This window comes from Bombina bombina, chromosome 6, assembly GCF_027579735.1.
Source record: "Bombina bombina isolate aBomBom1 chromosome 6, aBomBom1.pri, whole genome shotgun sequence".
In the NCBI taxonomy this organism is placed as follows: domain Eukaryota; kingdom Metazoa; phylum Chordata; class Amphibia; order Anura; family Bombinatoridae; genus Bombina; species Bombina bombina.
Window position 1 is genome coordinate 848938016 of NC_069504.1, and position 23306 is coordinate 848961321.

General features: G+C 37.6%; 1 protein-coding gene across 2 annotated transcripts in view; it reads right to left on the reverse strand.

The window, feature by feature from the left end:
- LOC128663767 (calpain-5-like) overlaps positions 1–23306 on the reverse strand; it is a 74862-nt gene that overhangs the window by 43128 nt on the left and 8428 nt on the right. For both annotated transcript variants that reach the window (XM_053718260.1, XM_053718259.1), the window contains 4 exons: positions 11752–11829; positions 11447–11642; positions 10327–10449; positions 8994–9190 (listed from right to left, as the gene is read on the reverse strand). In XM_053718260.1, the coding sequence (XP_053574235.1) occupies positions 8994–9190; positions 10327–10449; positions 11447–11642; positions 11752–11829 (594 nt within the window). The remainder of the gene's footprint in view (positions 1–8993; positions 9191–10326; positions 10450–11446; positions 11643–11751; positions 11830–23306) is intronic.

The following is a 23306-nucleotide window of genomic DNA, read 5'->3' on the forward strand; positions in this document are numbered from 1 at the left end:
TATACTATTTTGAAGAGATATTTAGGTAGGCATCTTGAGCACTACACGGCAGGAAATAGTACTGCCCTCTAGTGCTCTTACAAATGGGTAACTTTCCTACAAAAGTGCTGCCAGTTAGTGCTCTAGAAATGGGCTGGCTTTATGCATACATCACTGCTTTTTAACAAAATATACCAAGAGAACAAATAAAAATATATAATGGTAGTAAATTAAAATGTTGTTTAAAATCACGTCTATCTAAATCATGAAATAAAAAGTTTGGGTTTCATATCCCTTTAAAGGGACACTGTACCCAAAATTTTTCTTTCATGATTCAGATTGAGCATGAAATTTTAAGCAACGTTCTAATTTACTACTATTATCAAATTTTCTTCATTCTCTTGGTATCTTTATTTAAAATGCAAGAATGTAAGTTTAGATGCCGGCCCATTTTTGGTGAACAACCTGGGTTGTCCTTGCTGATTGGTGGATAAATTCATCCACCAATAAAAAATTGCTGTCCAGAGTACTGAACCCAAAAAAGCATAGATGCCTTCTTTTTCAAATAAAGATAGCAAGAGAACAAAGAAAAATTTATAATAGGAGTAAATTAGAAAGTTGCTTAAAATTGCATGCTCTTTCTGAATTACAAAACAAAATTTTTGGGTTCAGTGTCCCTTTAAGGACTGCTTTAATCTTATCTGGATCTTGTACAGTCTGAGTGAGATTGGTCACTGGAGGCTTTCTGAATTAGTACCTAACGTGGTCGAATAACAATTGATGATATATGTACGTCAGTCAAGTCTATGGGGCCGATTTAACATGCTGCGAATGCGGAAACATAAGTTAAGATACAGCGGCCAACAGCAATCATCCCGATCAGATAAAATCTGGATGATTGACACCTCTGCTAGCGACTGATTGGCCGCTAATGTGCAGGGGGCGGCATTGCACAAGCATACGCTGTCGGCATTTATCTACAGCGGATCATATCCGTCCAACATTTGTTAAATTGGCCCCTATGAATTAACCTCTGCCCTTAGCACAGAGAACTGAAAAAAAGAATTCTATTTTAATGTTTAATTCTTAGAAGGTTCACATATTTGTTATGTGCTTTGTGATCCAGAACTAGATTAAATTGTCCCTCAGCTATAAAACAATAAAGATGTTGAAGTCTCTTTATTAAAGGACCATCAAACTCAGCATTTCAACAAGGCATGACATGCTTCATTAAATAAAATGAAACATTATTCCAAGATACTTACATTATTTATTTTGCTTCCTTTTTGCTGTAAAAAACATCTGTAAACTGTGCTTCCGCTTTCTCCCACGGAGGATTGGGTTAATACTTTTTTACTAATTTATCGGTAAGGTTTTGTTTACCCACATCCTACCTCACATTCTCTGCACTCATTTGCTTTTTACGGCGGATTATCAGTTTTGCATCAACAATCATGAAGGAAAAGTATTCTTTGCAATAGCAATGGTCATACAAGGTAGTTTAGGTGTTAAAATTATGGTATATAAAAATATATATTTATATTTAGCTATAAGATAAATATTAAAAATTAATATATATTTATTTAAATACCTGTTTTTTTTTTTTTCTTAACTGCACATCTGCAGAGACCATGCTATATCTGCTTATTAGTTTGTGATGGGTCAGCAAGGGTTCTTTTGGGATAGGGAAATCAGATAATAGAAAAAAAACCTAATTAAAAAAAAGCTGAAGGTACGTTGTTATGCAGCTTACAATTTGTTTTTAATGTCCCTTTAACATTATTACAAGAATTACTTGGTTCATTAGCAGATGCTGAATGGTTTGTATGAGTCACGTTTCCTTTATTAAGTCCTTTGGGATCCTGGGCATAATAATCTTATTTTTTGAGACTATGTTGTAAAGCCTGTTGGAAGCTGTTAGCTAAGCTAAGAGTCTGTTACTTTTAGCCATGCCTAATGAAAAACTAATTATCTTAATAGGAGATTCAATACAGGCATCTATGGTTTTCATAACCATCTCAAACTTGCCTAATAAATGATTATAGTGATCAATTAGATTGTAAGCTCTCTAGGCTGCAGGGCCCATTAATTATTCTGTACCGGTACGCCTGTCCCTGTCTTATCTTTACTTATTATACCCCCTGTATAGGATTGTAGCATCAACAGGAGATTTTTTGTAAGTATATTAGATTTGTATAGGTTGAAATCGATGGACTTCAGTCTTTTTTTCAACCTTATCTACTATGTTACTTTACAAAGAAAAAATAATAATAATCCCCAGTTGAATTCCGAAAAAGTTTTCTCATGTCTACTTTGTGTATTAATAGTGAAAACTGTCCAACTTAAAAGTTTTACATTTGGACACATTCAGTTCCATTTCAATCAATCAATTAACCAATCAATCAGAATTCCCATGCAAAGTGCCACTTAATGGCTTTCACTTGGTCTTTAAATTTAAACTCAGAATTTAGTATAAAACATCAACTGGAAATACTGTATTGATTGATTGATTTTATTAGAATAACTTTGATCTTGATAACAGTTTAACAAGCCCATTGCTCCTGGGAATTATACTCCTGGCAAGTAAATGGAGGCAAAGATCCAAAAACTCCAAGAGCCCTTAAAACCCCTCCCACCTTTCTGAAAACTGAGATATATATATATATATATATATATATATATATATATATATATATATATATATATATATATATATATACACACACACAAGGCAGAAGAGAAGAAGGTAGGAAAAGAAAATAAGAGCATGGAAAAAAGAGGTGCATACTTGAACTGTCACCAGAAAAACATTTAATGATAGAAAACACTGGGTGGGGGCTTGTGGACTCTCATCACCATGAAAGAAATGAATCAGGTAAGCATAAATTATAATTCCTTTCATAAAGGTGGTGAGAATCCACAATTCATTGCTCCTGGGAATTAATACCAAAGCTGTGGAGTCCACGAGTAATCTGGGCAGAACCAGATTTATGCTATTCCAAATACATTAGATTATTTTTTTTAAGTCATTCATGATTTTATTTGTTTTTTTTAATGCCGAAAAAAATCAAAACAAAAATATTCAATGCCCAGAAACAGCCTAAATGACTTTCTTATCAAAAGCTGCTTCAGAAGAATAAAAAAAGTAGAATTGTAGAATTTAGAAAAAGTATGAAATGAATACCATGTGGCTGCCTTGCCACATTAGTAACAGAAAAAGAGGAGGAAAAATGTAGGCTAGATGAAATAACCAAGGAGCTACTAGAGCATCCACAAACTCTGCCTAAGTATCTCTGGACCTTGCAAAGTATCTGATGATGTTGTTCAAACAAGAAGCCATCAAATCCACTTCTGAAAGATCCCACGGGTCTAAAATCTGACTGAAGACCTCCAGATGAAGAGACCATTCTCCTGGATGAGCAGATTGACAACTGAGAAACTCTGCTTCCCAATTGCTCACCCCTGGAATATGAACTGCAGAAATTATACAGGATTTGCCTTCTGCCGAAGTAAAAATTTGGGAACCTCCTTCATCGCCAGGGAACTATGAGTTTCCCCTTGATAATTCATGTAAGCCACTGTGGTTACAGTGTCTGACTGGAAATGCAGGTAAGTCTCTTTCTTCCAGGTTTGCCAAAACGGAAAAGACCTAAAAATTGCACTGAGTGCCAATATATTTATGGGCCACTTCGCCTCCTGAAGTACCCAAACAACCGGTGCTCTCTGGGACCCCCAGACTGCACCTCCAACCTTAAAGTGAAGGTAAACTTTGGTGAATGAAAGCCCGTTTTTTAAAAATACTATTAAAAACAGGGGCACTTTCATTCATCAAAGTTTACAAAGCAAGCATTTTGTTAAAAAAAATTACCTTTTTTTCTTTTCACAGCTAGAGCAGCTTCCCCCACCTAGAGATCCTCTATTCACACGTCAGCAATGACTAATCCTGCTTCGTCCAATCACAGCTTACCCCCCAGGGTAGTCATTGCTTAAGGCAATGCTGTGATTGGAGGAAGCCGGATTAGTCATTGCTGACGTATGAAGAGAGGATCTCTAGGTGGGGGAAGCTGCTCTAGCTGTGACAAGAAAAAAGGTAATTTTTTTAACAAAACGGCTGCTTTGTAAACTTTGATGAATGAAAGTGCCCCTGTTTTTAATAGTATTTTTAAAAAACAGGCTTTCACTCACCAAAGTTTACCTTCATTTTAAAGACTTTCATCTGTCAAAATCACTGTCCCATTTGGGAGGGCAAAGAATGCCACAGAACAATTGATCAATGATTGATCCACCAGGAAACGGATTGACTTGCTTTGACATCCAAAATAATCTTTTGAGCCAACAGAGTGTAATCCCTACACCACTGATGAAGCATACAAAGCTGTAGGTGCCTCATGTGAATCTGAGCAAATGGAATATTTTCTGAGGCTGCTCTCATCAGACCTAACACTCTCATACAAAAAGCTACAGAAGGAGAAAGAACTGAATAAAGATTTACACAAGCTGAGAGTAACTTCAACCTCCCTCTGTTCTGTCAAAGACAGAGTCATAGAGACCGAGACAATTATTACACCCAGAAAAGTAATCCTGGACTGAGGGGACAGATAATTTTTGGAAATGTTTACTTTCAAACCATGCATTTGAAGAAACAACAAAAGTTAGTTGGTATGAGATACTGCTAAATGTAAAGATGGAGTCTGTACCAAGATATCATCCAAGTAAGGCACCACTGACACACATTGAGCTCTTATCACTGATACAAGAGTCCCCATATGGTTCATATAGCAGTAACCAGAGCGAACGGAAGAGCAACAAACTGAAAATTCTTGTCCAGAAATGCAAACTTTAGGAATTTAGGATGATCCCTCTGAAAAGTGATATGAAGATAAGCATCCTTCAGATCTATAGGGGACATGAATTGTCCCTATTGAATATGAGAAAGGCTAGTCTGAATAGTTTCCCTCTTGAAAGAAGGAACCCTGAGAAACTTGTCTTAAGTTTTAAAATCCAGAACAGGTCTGTTAGAGCCTTCCATCTTGGGAACAATAAAGAGGTTTTAATAGAAACCCTGACCCCGTTCCAATTCCAGAACTGGAACTATTACAACCATAGACTCCAGATTTGAAACTGACTGAAAAAAGGCTTTTGCCTCTACAGGATACTTTGGAACATGAGACAGAAGAAGCCTTTCCCAGGGAGGCCTTGATTTGAAACCTACTGTATCCTTGGAAAATAATGTTCCAAACCCAAGGATCTTAAACAGAATCACAAGCTTGCATAAAATACACTTTATATTAGGAGCATTAAATATCTGTATAATATCAGATGAGCATTAACCAGACAACAGGCTGAGCATCAGACGCACACAGAGACTAAACATGCGGAAAAACGAAGCACACTAAAAAAATAGCATACAACGAGCTTAAGGAATAAAAACGTAAAAAGAAATCTAACGCTATCATGAGCCGATGTGCGCTAACTAAAGGCAAGAAACAAAAGCCGACATGCACATAAGTCAGCGGATGCTAACTAAAAAAACCTGACACGCAAAAAAAACACGAGCACAAACAAGCCGACACAGTTACAAAAAATAAGCGCAACAACAGAACCCGACACTCGCTAACACAAATACTTAACACACTTCAAGGCCTACAATAGGGTGAAATAATGTACTTATGCTGATTTTTAACGATGTCCACAATAAAGCATTGAAGATTTTTTTAAAAGCTTCTTCATTTGGGGACCTTTTTCCTGTTCTTACTTTGCCAAGTGCACCAGTAATCCCATTCGGAAGGAGCCTACAGAATCCCAGGTAGCTGCTATGAGAACCGTATGGTCAGCGGCATTACCCCGATGACATCATCAAAGAGGGCCGAAGACTGGGAGCGGTGTCAGTTGTAGAGACGTGTTGGTAGCTGCACGCTGCTCAGGACTGAAGGCTTCATCTCTTTATGGAGTACCTCTCTGCAGAACAGGGTGAGACGGTCATGCTGCACGGGTGCGTTTATGCTGTATAGCGAAAGTGTCAGCATCTCCAAGATACACCCACCAGCCTGGTCTGGAGACAGCTTAGCAACCGAGCTGTATCAGAAGATGCAGAGGAGGTAAGCCCATAAGCAGTCGACTGGTAACGGATACTAAACATACTTCACTAACATTTACCACTTTTTCACATTGTGCACTGAATAATAGGATCATATATTGTGATATGAATACACTTATGAGATGGTCCTATACAGTATTTTGGTGACTATTCACATTATATATTAGGCTATTGGACTTTTTTTTGACCAAACCTAAATATGCCTTAAATAATGGTCCCCTGGCTATGATATACACAAAGTCCGTACCTACTAATAGCCTAAAGGCTAAACAGGTGCCAGATAAGTCTCTCTTTTAAACAAAACCACCCCCACGCTTACTTAAAAAGCACCCATACTACTGTACTTAACTTAAGCAGCATAAATTGCTTCCAGTAGATAGCCAAATCAGTACTGTATCCGTGACAGCAGAGGATTTAAATATATAGAGTATAATGTTGAACCAACAGGAGTAGGCTAGGGACTGATCCCTGCGACACTTGTGGCAGGCCTGTGACTAACTCCCATAAGGTGTTCTTGTGCCACTACCCAAACTCCAAAGACATTCCTCTGTCCAAACAGTAACTCTCTGAGGGGAAAACTGGGCCTCAAATCGGTCTAAACGCCTGCAAACACCTGGAACACTTCCCTTTTTCACCTTTTTCCTGTGAAGGCAAATACAAGACAAGTTTCCAGTAAGGTGGGAGGGGTTTTAAGGGCTCTTGGAGTTTTGGGATTGTTGCCTCCTCCTATTGACCAGGAATATAATTCCCAGGAGTAATGGATTGTAGACTCTCATCACCTTTATGAAATAAATAACTTCAAATCTACTATACAATATGTACTCCATTACTTTCCTTATGCTCCGATTAGTGGATAGAACCCGAGTAATGTTACAGTACAAAAAATAATTTACTATGTATGACTCATCAGTATACTCATTTACTTTCTTACAGATCTTTGTCATTAGTCTTCCTCAATAGATTTTTTCATTAAAGTCTAATAAAATTTGATATCCTAAAATGTCTATCCTGTTGATTCTAAAATAACTGCATTCTTCTATGGGCATAATGGAAGACACATGATCTAGCCATTTCTGGACTAATAAGGTAGAGTCTTCCAATTACAAGCTAACAATATTCTGGCAGAGTTGAGAACAAATAGTAAAACTAGTCTAAGTTGAAGTTAACAAGGGAATTTAGGTAGTAAATTAAGTAATGTTTGGGATCATTCTCCATAGGGTTGGCCATTTCGAGTATTGTAGTCTAGCTTTGTATTTTGCAATTGTATCATGAAACCATAAGTAGTTTTGTACTGACAGCTACACCCTTTCATCTTCTGTATAATAAAAAAAATTTAAAATACCCCGACAAGTTACATTCCCCAAAACTGTTCAAAGGGGGCAGAAAATGAAATGAGTTTGCTATGAAAGAAGAATTTGTAGGGAGGATGTCACAGAAGTCTTTTCAAATTTCATTCATTATGAAGTGAGACTTATAGCCTATTTTTTGTGCTTGTGTGCTTGTATATTATTTGGACAATAAAGAGTATATAAAAACATATGTTGTATATAAAAACGGTTTAAAACCAATGAATATATGGAACAAGATTGCCAGAACTCTGTGGCAATCTAGCAGAGTTATTCACAATCTAGAGTAAAATGTTTAAAAAGCAAGAAAGTCTTGATAAAGGCCTCTCAGTCGGCTGAAATGCGTTGACCTCCTGTGACATACAGCCCACGTTCCTATTTGTATATGGTGAGCACTTTTCCTTTTAGTTTAGTTAGCTTGTTTTGTTTTTGTGCATCTGTTTGTTTTTTCTTCCACAGGTACCTTTAGATGTTCTTACTCTGAACCAGAAGTTTTGGATAAAAGATGTTCCTCCCCTGGATAAAAGTATTTTCCTCTCTCTTCTCTGGATCCTTCTTCATTGGACCTCCACTGGATTTTTTACTCTTTGTGACTGTATAGACTTTGGGACTATATTGTTGCTTTATATATGGGATGTCCCTTTATCTGAGCTCAGATTCATTAATATCATTCATTATTTTCTTTATTGCTCTTTTTTGTTATACCCTTATTTTGTCACGTTTGACATATGTTTTTCACCGTTGCTTTTTAAACATTTTACTCTAGATTGTGAATAACTCTGGTAGATTGCCACAGAGTTCTGGCAATCTTGTTCCATATTTTCCTTGGATTAAAACCGTTTTTATATACAACATATGTTTTTATATATTCTTTATTGTCTGTATTTTTTACCCTATTTCTACGCTCCTTATTAATACAGTACTATGTGTTATTAATACAGTACTATGTGTTATTTCTACGCTCTTTAGTAATACAGTACTATGTGTTGTTTTTTGGCCATTATACACCCATATTGATAATCTCTTTAGGCCCAGCTTTTCCACCAGCACACTTAAGTCCCCTTTGGGTGGCGCTCTTATGTCCCCACAATTTATTTATTCTTCTGTACGATCCTGTCAGGTGGTCATTTTTTATAGTGAGTTTGTGTGCTTTGCTCTCCTGGCGCTGACTACTAACCATTTTTATTTTATTATGACAGAATTAATGTACTCAGTTCGATGTTAGAACAGTAGAATTGCATAATCAACAAATGTGTAATAAAAAGACAATGGAATAGCAGACTGAATTTCAGATGAGTAATAGACTTTTTCTGACAGATTTGAAAGTTACTTCCATTTCCCCTGCCCCTTGTATCATATGACAGACACCAGCCAACCACAAATGCATATATACTTATTTACTATGAACTCTTTCACATATTTATTGGGAGCTAAAGTCTCAGAAAGCGTGCATATAAAATGACTGTGCACATTTGTATATGGGAACTGAATTGAATATCATGAATCATCCCTTTAAGCATTTTTTCTTAGAGTGGCTTATCTATCATTAACTTTAATCCATTTCACATTACCTGAGTTGGCTGGCTTTGTCTGTATATACTCGTAGCAGGAAGGAGCCAGTCTGGCCTGGACTATATGTGGTTGGTAAAATAACATAACGGCCTTTCTGCAACTCAGTGCGGAGAAAAACACTTCGAGAATTTATATACGTGGAGGAGGATACTCTACATGGGGTGCGATGAAGACGATATTTGCGATTAACCTCTACCTGTTAATAAAAGATGATAGAAGTGAATATACAGGAAATGAAGAAAGTGTACGACATGACAGTCTGAGTTTGGAGAGAGAGACGGGTAGAGATGCAGTTTGTGGGTGGAAACATGAAAAGATGGAGGTGAGATGCGAACATGAGGGCAGGTAAAAGTTGATGATAGAGAAAGAGGGAGCTGAAACAGTTTTAAAAGATGTTGATGGTAAATGGGTTATGTAAAGGGGATAGACAGTTAACCCTTTAACTGCTGAGCCATATTTTTTAGGAGACCAAGAAGATTCAAACCATACAGCTTTGTTTGATGTCCTGTTACAAGTGTACATGTGCAATGTGTGTTTAAATGTGTTTATTTTTAATTATTTATAAAATTGTTCTTAAACCATATACATCCAAAACACACACCATTTGAAGAAGCAGACAATTGCTCTTTCTAGGGGTTTATAAGGCTTAAGGGAGCTCAGATCAAGGGGTTTGAGGGGGTTTAAATACCCCCACTCCAATCCAGCTCCCTTAAACTCAGTTGCCCAGTATTTTCAGGGTTCTGGGGGCTTGGGGACATTACTGGCATCCCTGGATTGATTCCCCCGGCAATGCCAGACCTCTAGCTACCAAGGTAGCTTTGGGGTTGCTACAGCAATAAATGGAGATACATAGCACCTCTGTAATATTGTCTCTGCTTGTAAACTGGAAAATTCCCTGGGTGTAATATGGACTAAAAATATGAGTTGGGTGTCAAAAGCCACAAAAACGGAATAAAGCCAAGTTTAAGCAAGTCAACTTTCCAGTGCATCATATTATGTAAAAGGTTTTAAACTATTGGGAAAGAGCTGGAAACAAAAATTAGACAATATTGAGAAGGTAGAGTTGGAGATGGAATTATAGGAGGTGAGGGACAAGGGTAAAATGATAAAACAGGTTGCGTCACAGTGTAAATTGAGAAGAGGTTTGTGGTAATGCAAATGATACAATTAGAGCAGATGAAATGGTGAGAGCTATAGAAAGAATGAGGCAGGAACAAGAACTACAGAGAGAGTCACTAGATCCTGAGAAGAGAGAGATGGGAAAATAGAGGAAAAGAGCAAAAAAAAATAAGATAAAAGAGGATGTAAGACACCTAAACACCTTCCTGTTACCTTAAAAACAAAGAACCCAATGGGCAGGTTTCCTCCTTGACCTGAACTACGCTGAGTCCTACGATCTTCTTGCTCCAGTGAGATTAGAGCACAGTCCTGATCCAATGTCACATCAAAGGAAAACTGAGAAGGGAGAGAGTTCTAAATATAATATGTAGATAAACATTCACTGTGCTAGTGTGTATCTATGCTCCTGAGCCTTGCTGATGGTGTCCTTGCTTACATCTACTGTATGTGCAGACAAGCTAACCACTCCCTGTTTGCATCTTAAACTATAGTCATTGATACTTCAATGTTTGCACATATTTTAAATTGGTACATAGACTTTTCGTAAATGTTGTAGTATTCTTATGCAATGATCTTAAAAGGAAATGTAATGTAACAAAAGTCTATTGTGCATATAAACCAGCAGGATTTTAAAATATTTAAAGTCATTAGTATTGGTTTTAAAACTAAAAGGAAATTTACATCTGGTGTGTGAGATAGAGGCTATTAAGATAAACTGCCACAGCTTTATTGTGGACAGTGATACAACCTACAAGCACAGGAATAAAAAAAAGTGTTTATTTTTCAGGGAAGGGACATTAAAAAATAAAACTGTAGAATTAACTTAATGGGACACTAAACCCAAATTATTTATTTCATGATTCAGATAGAGCATGTAATTTTAAGCAACTTTCTAATTTACTCCTATTATCAATTTTTCTTCGTTCTCTTGCTATCTTTATTTAAAAAGCAGGAATGTGATGCATAGGAGCTGGCCCATTTTAGGTTGAGAACCTGGGTTATGCTTGCTTATTGGTGGGTAAATGTAAGCCTCCAATAAGCAAGCACTATCCATGGTGCTGAACCTAAAATGGGCTGGCTGCTAAGATTTACATTCCTGCTTTTAAAATACAGATAGCAAGAGAACAAATTAAAATTGATAATAGGAGTAAATTACAAAGTTGATAATAATTTCATGCTCTATCTGAATCGTGAAAGAAAAAAATTGGGTTCAGTGTCCCTTTAATTGAGTAAAAATATTTATATAAAAAAAAGGAAATTTAAAAAAGAATCAAATCAGTAAAAATAAAGTATTGCTGGTGATGTAGCTAAAATGGTTTGAGAACATAGATACCTGGGGATTGTGTAGATAGGTTTCTTTGTAATTGGGACAGCCACCACTCCGATCTTTCAAAGGACTAGGATCCTGGTTCCAAGCTGACATAGCAGACTCCTGTGTCCAGGTCTTGTGAGTGCTCAGAAAGCTAGTGTTTACTCGGCGACAGAGAGTAAGGTCAGTGAAGTGAGTGCAGAAATCATCCCAACTCATCCTGCAAGTGAAGGGTGGATGGAAGATTAGTGAAAGTAAAAGAGAGAGGGAGTGAGTGTGAGAACAGTATGTATGGAGTGAAATCCGCAATCTCCATCAGTTACACTAACCAGAATTCACCATCATCGCTCACAGTGACCCCCATCTTCTTCCTCTGGGAATGACTGACTCTCTTCCATTCCTCTGACCTGGAGATGCAAATGAGAACAAATATTGTGCTGTGGGGAGGTAGAAGGAGTGACAGATTCATGTCTACCCAGGTATTAAATTATTTTGTTATGCCTGAAATACAGATTGCATAGTAAATGCAATGTGATAGGTGGTGGAACATGCTAAATCCCTTTATTGTTTTAATATTTGTACTTAAAGGGAAAGTCAAGTAAAAATTTAACTTTCGTGATTCAGATAGGGCAGGCAATTTTGAACAACCTTCCAATTTTCTTTTATCATCATATTTGCTTTGTTCACTTGGTATTCTTTTTTGAAAGCTAAACCTAAGTAGGCTCATATGCTAATTTCTAAGTCCTTGAAGGCCGCCTCTTATCTCAATGCATTTTGACAGTTTTCACAGCTAGACAGTGCTAGTTCGTGTGTGTCATATAGATAACATTGTGCTCAAATGCAGAAGATGGCGGCCACAAGTCACAATTAGCAATTTTCAGGGGACAAATTTATTCTTGTGAAAGTGCATTACACTTTCAAAAGAATAAATCCGGCTATGAAAATTGCTGAATACGGATTGCAGCCACCATCTTTGGCATTTGTTTCTTCCTAAAGTTCACAAATGCACATGCCCACACAATTGTTGGGAAATAAATACAATTAAAGGGACAGTCAACACAATTTTTTTTTATTGTTTAAAAAGATAGACAACATAATTTATGTAAGAACTTACCTGATAATACACCCCTCACCACACCCACAATTCAGTTTAACGAATAGCCAAGTAGTGGGGTGATAAAATAAGGAGTACAAAAGCATAGAAAAAGAGGAACTGGAAATATAATTGTGCTTTTTATACAAAAATAATAACCACCATTAAAAGGGTGGGCCTCATGGACTTTTGCCAATATAAAAAGAAATTAATTTATCAGGTAAGATCTGACATAAATTATGTTGTTTTTTTTCATGTAATTGGCAAGAGTCCATGAGCTAGTGATGTAGTCTTTCTTATAAATTTTTGGGCGCCAAGTATGTTGCATGACGCACAACGCAAAAGGAAGTTGAGAAACAAACATCCGGAAATGACACAACTCACGTCATAACAAACACAATTTCAAACTAAACAACCTAGCATCAACTAAGACGCTGGAAATGACGAACTTGCGTCATGACAAACGCACATTTGTGCCCAAAAAAATTCTTGCGCTAAGAATGACGCAATAAATAACAACATTTTGCGCCCTCGCAAGTCTGATATGCCTGCAAGTTTCCAAAGAAAAAACAAGTCAAATTGAAAAAAAGACTATACCCCAGGTAAGACAAACTTCCTAAAACATGATTCCCATAACGAAAACTGCTGGACTGCAAAGGGAAATACACATAGACCTGACTCGTGGCAAATATAAGTAAAATGCATAAATTTAAAACTTTATATTAATACATAAAGCGCAAAACCATAGCTGAGAGTGTCTTAAATAATGATACATACTTACCGAAAGGCACCCATCCACATATAGCAGATAGCCAAACCAGTACGGAAAGCTATCAGCAGAGGTAATGGTATATAAGAGTATATCGTCGATCTGAAAAGGGAGGTAGGAGATTAATCCCTACGACGGATAACAGAGAACCCTTGAAAAGATTTCCCACGAGGAAAACCATAAACTCAAATAGGCGATACTCTCTTCACATCCCTCTTACAAACACTGTACTCTGAGAGGAATTGGGCTTCAGAATGCATGGAAGCGCTTATCACAGAAGAAATCATAAAAATCAAACACAAACTTACTTCACCACCTCCATAGGAGGCAAAGTTTGTAAAACTGAATTGTGGGTGTGGTGACTGGTGAGGGGTGTATTTATAGGCATTTTGAGGTTTGGGAAACTTTGCCCCTCCTGGTAGGATTGTATATCCCATACGTCACTAGCTCATGGACTCTTGCCAATTACATGAAAGAAAATGCCTTTATTACTCATTACCCAGCTTTTCACAACCAACATGGTTATATTAACATACTTTATAACCTTTAAACCTCTAAATTTATGTCTGTTTCTAAGTCCCTAAAGACAGCCCCATGATCACATGCTTTTGAACTTGCTTTTCAGATCAGGAGAAGCTAGTTCATGTGAGCCATATAGTTAACATTGTGCTGACGCCCGTGAATTCTAACAACACAGCACAAATCGGCTTAAATGCAAGTCAATAGATAAAGTCATGTGATCAGAAGATGCTTAGAAACAAGGATATCACAGAGGTAAAAAGTGTATTAATATATCTATGTTTTCTGTTCAGAACTGGGGAATAGGTAATAAAGGGATTATTTATCTTTTAAAACCATAAAAAATTTTTAGTTGACTGTCCCTTTAAAGTGAAGGTAAAATTCCATCGCTATGATACTGGAATAATATTAGTTGCCCAAAATGAATATGAGTTTCATTCATGATTTTATTTAAATCTCATTCGGCTAGATTACAAGTTGTGCAGTATTATTGAAAAAGCAGCGTTATGGGTTATAACGCTGCTTTTTCACTACCGCTGCTGTTACGAGTCTTGTCAGAAAAGCTGTACCGCACACTTTTTTGGCCGTACTGCAAATTAACTTATGCAATTTGCGTAAAGTCTTTTTCCAATGGGACTTCCATAGCGCCGATATTACAAGCTTTTTCTGGGAGGCCAAAAAGTGAGCGGTACAGCCTATCCCGCAAGATTCGTAATGCAAGTCAGTAGTTATGAGTTTTACGCTACAAAGTGCTAAAAAGGACGCCATCTTGGATGATGTCATTTAAAGGAACCTTCATTCAGGATGAAGACTTCGATAGAAGAGGATGCTCTGCGCTGGATGTCTTGAAGATGGAGCCGCTCCGCGCTGGATGGATGAAGATAGAAGATGCCGTCTGGATGAAGACTTCTGCCCATCTAGAGAACTACTTCTGCCGGCTTGGATGAAGACTTCTCCCGGCTTCGTTGAGGACTTATTGCCGCTTCGTTGAGGACTTCTCCCGGCTTCGTGGAGGATGGATGTCCGGTCTTCAAAACAGTAAGTGGATCTTCGGGGGTTAGTGTTAGGTTTTTTAAGGGTTTATTGGGTGGGTTTTATTCTTAGATTAGGGGTTTGGGCAGTTCAAAAAGAGCTAAATGCCCTTTTAAGGGCAATGCCCATCCAAATGCCCTTTTCAGGGCAATGGGGAGCTTAGGTTTTATTAGTTAGGTTTTTATTTGGGGGGTTGGTTGTGTGGGTGGTGGGTTTTACTGTTGGGGGGTTGTTTGTATTTTTTTTACAGGGAAAAGATCTGATTTCTTTGGGGCAATGCCCCGCAAAAGGCCCTTTTAAGGGCTATTGGTAGTTTAGTTTAGGCTAGGGTCTTTTTTTATTTTGGGGGGGCTTTTTTATTTTGATAGGGCTATTAGATTAGGTGTAATTAGTTTAAATATCTGATAATTTATTTTTTATTTTGTGTAATTTAGTGTTGTTTTTTGTAATTTAGGTAATTTATTTAATTGTAGTGTAAGGTTAGGTGTTAGTGTAACACAGGTTAGGTTTATTTTACAGGTAAATTTGTATTTATTTTAGCTAGGTAGTTATTAAATAGTTAATAACTATTTAGTAACTATTCTACCTAGTTAAAATAAATACAAACTTGACTGTAAAATAAAAATAAACCCTAAGCTAGCTACAATGTAACTATTAGTTATATTGTAGCTAGCTTAGGGTTTATTTTATAGGTAAGTATTTAGTTTTAAATAGGAATTATTTAGTTAATGATAGGAATTTTTATTTAGATTTATTTTAATTATATTTAAGTTAGGGGATGTTAGGGTTAGACTTAGGTTTAGGGGTTAATAAACTTAGTATAGTGGCGGCGACGCTGGGGGCGGCAGATTAGGGGTTAATAAATGTAGGTAGGTGGCGGCGATGTTAGGGACGGTAGATTAGGGGTTAATAATATTTAACTAGTGTTTGTGATGCAGGAGTACGGCGGTTTAGGGGTTAATATGTTTATTATAGTGACGTGACGTTGGGGGCAGCAGATTAGGGGTTAATAAGTGTAGGTAGGTTGCGGCGACATTGGGGGTGGGAGATTAGGGGTTAATAAGTATAATGTAGGTGTCGGCGATGTTGGGGGCAGCAGATTAGGGGTTCATAAGTATAATGTAGGTGTCAGCGATGTCGGGGGTGGCAGATTAGGGGTTAATAAGTGTAAGATTAGGGATGTTTAGACTTGGGGTTGATGTTAGGTGTAAACATAAATTTTGTTTCCACATAGGAATCAATAGGGCTGCGTTACGGAGCTTTACGCTGCTTTTTTGCAGGTGTTAGGCTTTTTTTCAGCCGGCTCTCCCCATTGATGTCTATGGGGAAATCGTGCAAGAGCGCGTAAAACCAGCTCACCGCGGCTTTCAGCAGCACTGGTATTGGAGTGCGGTATGGAGCACAATTTTGCTGTACACTCACTTCTTGCCTAATAAAGCCGGGTTTATGAAAACCTGTAATAACAGCGCTGTAGGGAAGGGAGCGGTGACAATAACGTGCAAGTTAACACCGCAACCCTCTTACCGCAAAACTTGTAATCTAGTCAATTATTATTAAATAATTACTCTCCGTTTTTACTTACTTTTTCTTGGTTCGCTAAATCAACCCGTTTTTTTTTGTTTGTTTTTTCCTCCTGGTTTGGTCAGGTTTTTTTCAGAGCCTATTAAAAAATCTGGCCTTTAGGAGGCCGTCAATCTACGTTACTCGCCTCCATGATGATGTGCACATGCGCAAATATTTTTTTCTACTACTCTGAATCCACGCACGCTCCCGTTTCGCGCATGCCTATTTGTTTGATTATGGAATTCCTATAGTACGTCATAGGCTTGCTAAAGATGGCTACAAATCCTGACGGCTTAAAATGGAAAGGAGGGTGTAACCAAGGGAGAACCAGGGGAGTCTGAGAAGCAGTGAGCGTGAGGAGAGAGACATCTACACAAGGAAGAGAGAGTCTGGTAAAGATGAGAGTGAGAGTATGGGGCAGAGAAACGGGCAGGTGGAAGACATGAAGAGTGGGAGAGGATTAGAGGTATATGTTAGATAGAGAAATATCCAGAATGCAGCTCCTTTCTAACATAGTAATGAATGAAAATTGTAATTAATTCAATACTAAGTTGACAGAAAGAATAACACATGCACTTTGGGTAAAAGAGTACAGGTATACCCCGCTCATACAGCGGGTTAGGGACCGGAGCCCCGCTGTAAAGTGAAAACCGCCTTAAAGTGAAACAAGGCAGTTTTAGCTTTTTATTCACTTGCCAGTGTGTTTAAAGACTTTAAAAAATGTTTGAACTAACATATATTGGGGTGCAGTAGTGCTAAATTTAGTTTAACACTAGCACAGCACAGTATTCAATAAATACTGTACCTGTAAAATATTAACAATTACTGTAGTAAAATTTGCCAGACTATAGCACTGAGACACAGATTGCACTGTAATGCTATAAACAGAGTGAACTGCGCATAACAAAATGGTGCCAGTCACTTTTCTCGCAATCTCACAATGATTATAGCACTGTTTCAAAATCCTTGGAGGCTGAACTTCAGCTCCACAGAGCGCTGTATTAGCAAATCGCTGTAAAGTGAAGCTCTGTAAAGCTCTATATGTCAATGCCTTGAAAATAAGGAAATAGCTGTTGGGTGAGTCAAGATTGGTAGGCAATAAAATATGTTTCTATTTGGAAATCTCACAAAAATTGGAGATAAAAATATAGCGATCAGCTTATTGAAATATAGACTAAGTAGTTCAAACTTTACCTTCACTTTAAGTAACATTATATCTTTTTTTCTTTCAAATATATGCTTAGTATATTCTGGCAATGAAATACTGCTTAAAAAAACATCCAAAGTAAATGGTTTTAAAATTATTTAAACTGTAGCGTTATTACGGCTAGATTAGGAGTTGTGCGTTAGGGTAAAAAAGCAGCAATAAGAGGTCCTAACGCTGCTTTTTTACGCCCGCTGCTATTACGAGTCTTGAAGGTTTAGGGTCACCGCACACTTCTTTGGCCTTACCGCAAAACGACTTATGTAAACTTTGCAAAGTCTTTTTTCTATGGGACTTCCATAGCGCCGGTATTACGAGTCTGTCCTGGGAGGCCGAAAAGTGAGCGGTACACCCTACCCTATCAAGATCCGTAACGCATTCAAAAGTCAGTAGTTAAGAGTTTTATGGTACAACGTTGTAACATAAAACTCATAACTAAAGTGCTAAAAAGTACACTAACACCCATAAACTACCTATTAACCCCTAAACCGAGGCCCTCCCGCATCGCAAACACTATAATAAAATTTTTTAACCCCTATTGTGCCTCTCCGGACACCTCCGCCACCTACATTATATTTATGAACCCCTAATCTGCTGCCCCCAACATCGCCGACACCTACATTATATTTATTAACCCCTAATATGCCGCCCCCAATGTCGCCGCAACCTACCTACACTTATTAACCCCTAATCTGCCGCCCCCAACGTCACCGCCACTATATTAAAGTTATTAACCCCTAAATCTAAGTCTAACCCTAACACCCCCTAACTTAAATATAATTTAAATAAATCTAAAGAAAATTCCTATCATTAACTAAATTATTCCAATTTAAAACTAAATACTTACCTATAAAATAAACCCTAAGCTAGCTACAATATAACGAATAGTTACATTGTATCTATCTTAGGATTTATTTTTATTTTACAGGCAAGATTGTATTTATTTTAACTAGGTAGAATAGTTACTAAATAGTTATTAACTATTTAATAACTACCTAGCAAAAATAAATACAAAACTTACCTATAAAATAAAACCTAACCTAAGTTACACTAACACCTAACACTGCACTATAATTAAATAAATTAACTAAATTAACAACAATTAAATCAATTAAATTAAATTAGCTAAAGTACAAAAAAACCCCCACTAAATTACAGAAAATGATTGGAACAGCCAATAGAATGCGAGCTCAATCCTATTGGCTAATTGGATCAGCCAATAGGATTTTTTCTACCTCGGGGTTCATGTTAGAGTGTTAGGTGTAAACATAACTTTTATTTCCCCATAGGAATCAATGGGGCTGCATTACTGAGTTTTACGCTGCTTTTTTGCAGGTGTTAGACTTTTTCTCAGCTGGCTCTCCCCGTTGATTCCTATGGGGAAATCGTGCACAAGCACGTACGACCAGCTCACCGCTGACTTAAGCAGCGCTGGTATTGGAGTGCGGAAATGAGCAAAATTTTGCTCAACGCTCACTTCTTGTCTTTTAACGACGGGTTTGTAAAAACTCGTAATACCAGTGCTGTAGGGAAGTGATCGGTGAGGGAAAACTGCTCATTAGCACCACATAGCCTCTAACGCAAAACTCGTAATCTAGCCGTTAGTGATTTGCAAACTATTTTAAAACCATTGCGAGAATCTTTATCTTACCTCACTTAATTGAGACCAATTAGGGTTATCTGGCTGTAAATGAGTGTGTCTGCTGTTATATGCAATCACATAGCTGGTTTACACAATTTGCTGCATTCTGAAGATTAACAAATGTTCCTTTTAGCCTCTCTAGAGCCTGGCACAAGTACATTTTTTTTTTTTTTTTACAAAAGCAACAAAGAGTTTAAAGGTATATGATACACAACATTTTTGTGTTTCTTATTTTTCATGATTCAAATAGAGTGTCTGATTTTAAACAACTTTCCAATTGACTTATTTTATCCAATTTGCTTCATTCTCTTGGTATTCTTTTTTGAAGAGGCTGTTATACACTACTGGGAGCTATCTAAAGACATCTGGTAAAGCAATGAAATTAGGCATTTTTGTGCAGCCACCATCAGCAGCTTCCTCCCAGTAATGCATTGCTGCTCTTGAGCCTATCTAGATATGCATTGCAACTAAGGATACCAAGAGAATGAAGCAATTTAGATAATAAAAGCAAATTTAAAAGTTATTGAAAATCACATGTTCTGTCTGAATCCTGGAAGAAAAAGGGTTTTATGTCCCTTTAATGCATTTTTTGGGGGGGGGGGGTTTTAACCGGAAGCTGAATTTCATGTTTTAAAGCCTAGTTATGTTAGTTTATACACTAAATGCAGGTAAGAGATAAAAATGGGTATTTTAAAATATATTATAGTTTTTATTTTTTGTAAAGGAATGTGCAATCGGCCAGATTACGAGTTTTTAGTTTTGAGCTGTGCGGTGCTAACGAGCAGTTTTGTCTCACCGCTCACTTACCTGCAGCGCTGGTATTACGAGTTTTTACAAACCCGGCGAACATAGAAGATGCGGCTTGGATGAAGATGTTTGCCGGTCCGGATGTCCTCTTCTGCCCCGCTTAGATCAAGACTTCAGCCGGAGGATGGACGTCACTCTTCAGCCCCCGCTTGGGCTTGGATTAAGACTTCGGAGGCTTGGATCAAGACTTCGGTGGACGGATCGGTGAACCTGGCATGGTGAAGATAAGGTAGGAAGATCTTCAGGGGCATAGTTTTAGGTTTATTTAAGGGGGTTTGGGTTAGATTAGGGGTATGTGGGTGGTGGGTTGTAATGTTGGGGGGGGTATTGTATGGTTTTTTTTTACAGGCAAAAGAGCTGAATTATTTGGGGCATGCCCCGCAAATGGCCCTTTTCAGAGCTGGTAAGGTAAAAGAGCTTTGAACTTTTTTAATTTAGAATAGGGTAGGGCATTTTTTTATTTTGGGGGTCTTTGTTATTTTATTAGGGGGCTTAGAGTAGGTGTAATTAGTTTAAAATTGTTGTAATATTTTTCTAATGTTTGTAAATATTTTTTTATTTTTTGTAACTTAGTTCTTTTTTATTTTTTGTACTTTAGTTAGTTTATTTAATTGTAGTTATTTGTAGGTATTGTATTTAATTAATTTATTGATAGTGTAGTGTTAGGTTTAATTGTAACTTAGATTAGGATTTATTTTACAGGTAATTTTGTAATTATTTTAACTATTAAATAGTTAATAACTATTTAATAGCTATTGTACCTGGTTAAAATAAATACAAAGTTGCCTGTAAAATAAATATTAATCCTAAAATAGCTACAATATAATTATAATTTATATTGTAGCTATATTAGGATTTATTTTACAGGTAAGTATTTAGCTTTAAATAGGAATAATTTATTTAATAAGAGTTAATTTATTTCGTTAGATTTAAATTATATTTAACTTAGGGGGGTGTTAGTGTTAGGGTTAGACTTAGCTTTAGGGGTTAATCCATTTATTAGAGTAGCGGCGAGATCCGGTCAGCAGATTAGGGGTTAATTATTGTAGGTAGCTGGCGGCGACGTTGTGGGGGGCAGATTAGGGGTTAATAAATATAATATAGGGGTCAGCGGTGTTAGGGGCAGCAGATTAGGGGTACATAGGGATAACGTAGGTTGTGGCGGTGTACGTAGCGGCAGATTAGGGGTTAATTGTGTAATGCAGGGGTCAGTGATAGCGGCGGCGGCGGAATAGGGGTTAATAAGTGTAAGGTTAGGGCTGTTTAGACTCGGGGTACATGTTAGGGTGTTAGGTGCAGACTTAGAAACTGTTTCCCCATAGGAAACAATGGGGCTGCGTTAGGAGCTGAATGCTGCTTTTTTGCAGGTGTTAGGTTTTTTTTTCAGCTCAAACTGTCCCATTGTTTCCTATTGGTTAATCGTGCACGAGCACATTTTTGAAGTTGGCCGCGTCCGTAAGCAACGCTGGTATTGAGAGTTGCAGTTGCGGTAAATATGCTATACGCTCCTTTTTTGGAGCTTAACGCAGCCCTTCTGAGAACTCTAAATACCAGCGGTATTTAAAAGGTGCGGGGGGAAAAAAGCACGCGTAGCTAACGCACCCCTTTGGCCGCAGAACTCTAAATCTAGCCGTTAAATAATAAAACCCCAACATAGAGGTACATTTACATTTATGCCAGACTGTTCTCTGATCCGTAGAGGAGTCTTGCAGCTTTCACTATAACTATGAATATCGAACTTTAGAGTATTTGATATTGTATGCTGTTACATTCTATTTTCTTGCTCTATCAATTCTGTAATTTCTTTATCACACCCTGCGTGGTGTATCACTGATACTATACCATTGTACCTTGTATTGGTTATAAATAAAAGTTTAAAAAAATAAACACACACACAATGTACACATGAAAATATAATACGGCTAGATTACGAGTTTTGCGTTATGAGGGATGCGGTACTAACTTGCACGTTATTGTCACCGCTCACTTACCTACAGCGCTGGTATTACAGGTTTTCATAAACCCGGCGTTAAAAGACAAGAAGTGAGCGTTGAGCAAAATTTTGCTCATTACCGCACTCCAATACCAACGCTGCTTAAGTCAGCGGTGAGCTGGTCGTACGTGCTCGTGCACGATTTCCCCATAGGAATCAACGGGGAGAGCCAGCTGAGAAAAAGTCTAACACCTGCAAAAAAGCAGCGTAAAGCTCCCTAACGCAGCCCCATTGATTCCTATGGGGAAACAAATTTATGTTTACACCTAACACCCTAACATGAACCCAGAGTCTAAACACCCCTAATCTTACACTTATTAACCCCTAATCTGCCGCCCCCGACATCCCCGCCCCCTGCATTATATTTATTAACCCATAATCTGCCGCTCCGGACACCGCCGCCACCTACATTATAGTTATGAACCCCTAATCTGCTGCCCCCAACATCGCCGACGCCTACATTATATTTATTAACCCCTAACATGTCGCCCCAAACATCGCCGTCACTATAATAAACATATTAACCCCTAAACCGCCGCACTCCCGCCTGCAAACATTAGTTACAACAAATCCACAGAAGGAGGCAACACCTTGTAGTATAAAAGTATCTTTATTTCCACATACTGGAACAAAACAGTGACGTTTCGGGTATGGAACCCTTAATCATACAAAGCTAAAACACACAATTCAAACCTTATAAAGGCCTACCTGTGCACAGGTGTTTAATTAACACTTCTTAACAGCTCCACCTAGTGGTTACTTATGTAATTACATCAATATTAGAACTTTACATCCTTATTTCACCTTGGTGCAAGATAGAATTAAAATCAATACACAACTATATATATACATAGCAATGGCTTCAACAGATATTGATATTGTTACGGCTTCATCATAATAATTGTTAAAGAACAAATTGTTAAAGAGAAATTATTGAAAAATTGCAGCAAATCTAACATTTTTCTTCAAATGACTACAAAAATAAGGTATAGTCTAATTCTTTGTTTAAACCCAAGGGTTGCATTGCATTGAGTTTATATATCCAAAATGCCTCTTTCTTTTTGAGCATTAACTCTCTATTACCCCCCTGCCTAGGACGTGGTACTGCATCAATGATTTGAAAACGAACCTGACTAATGTTATGACCACTTTGGATAAAATGCCCTGACACTGGTGCCTCTAAATTTCCACATCTGATATTGCTTTTATGTTGTACTATCCTATCACGGACACGACGAGTCGTCTCGCCAATGTAGATTTTC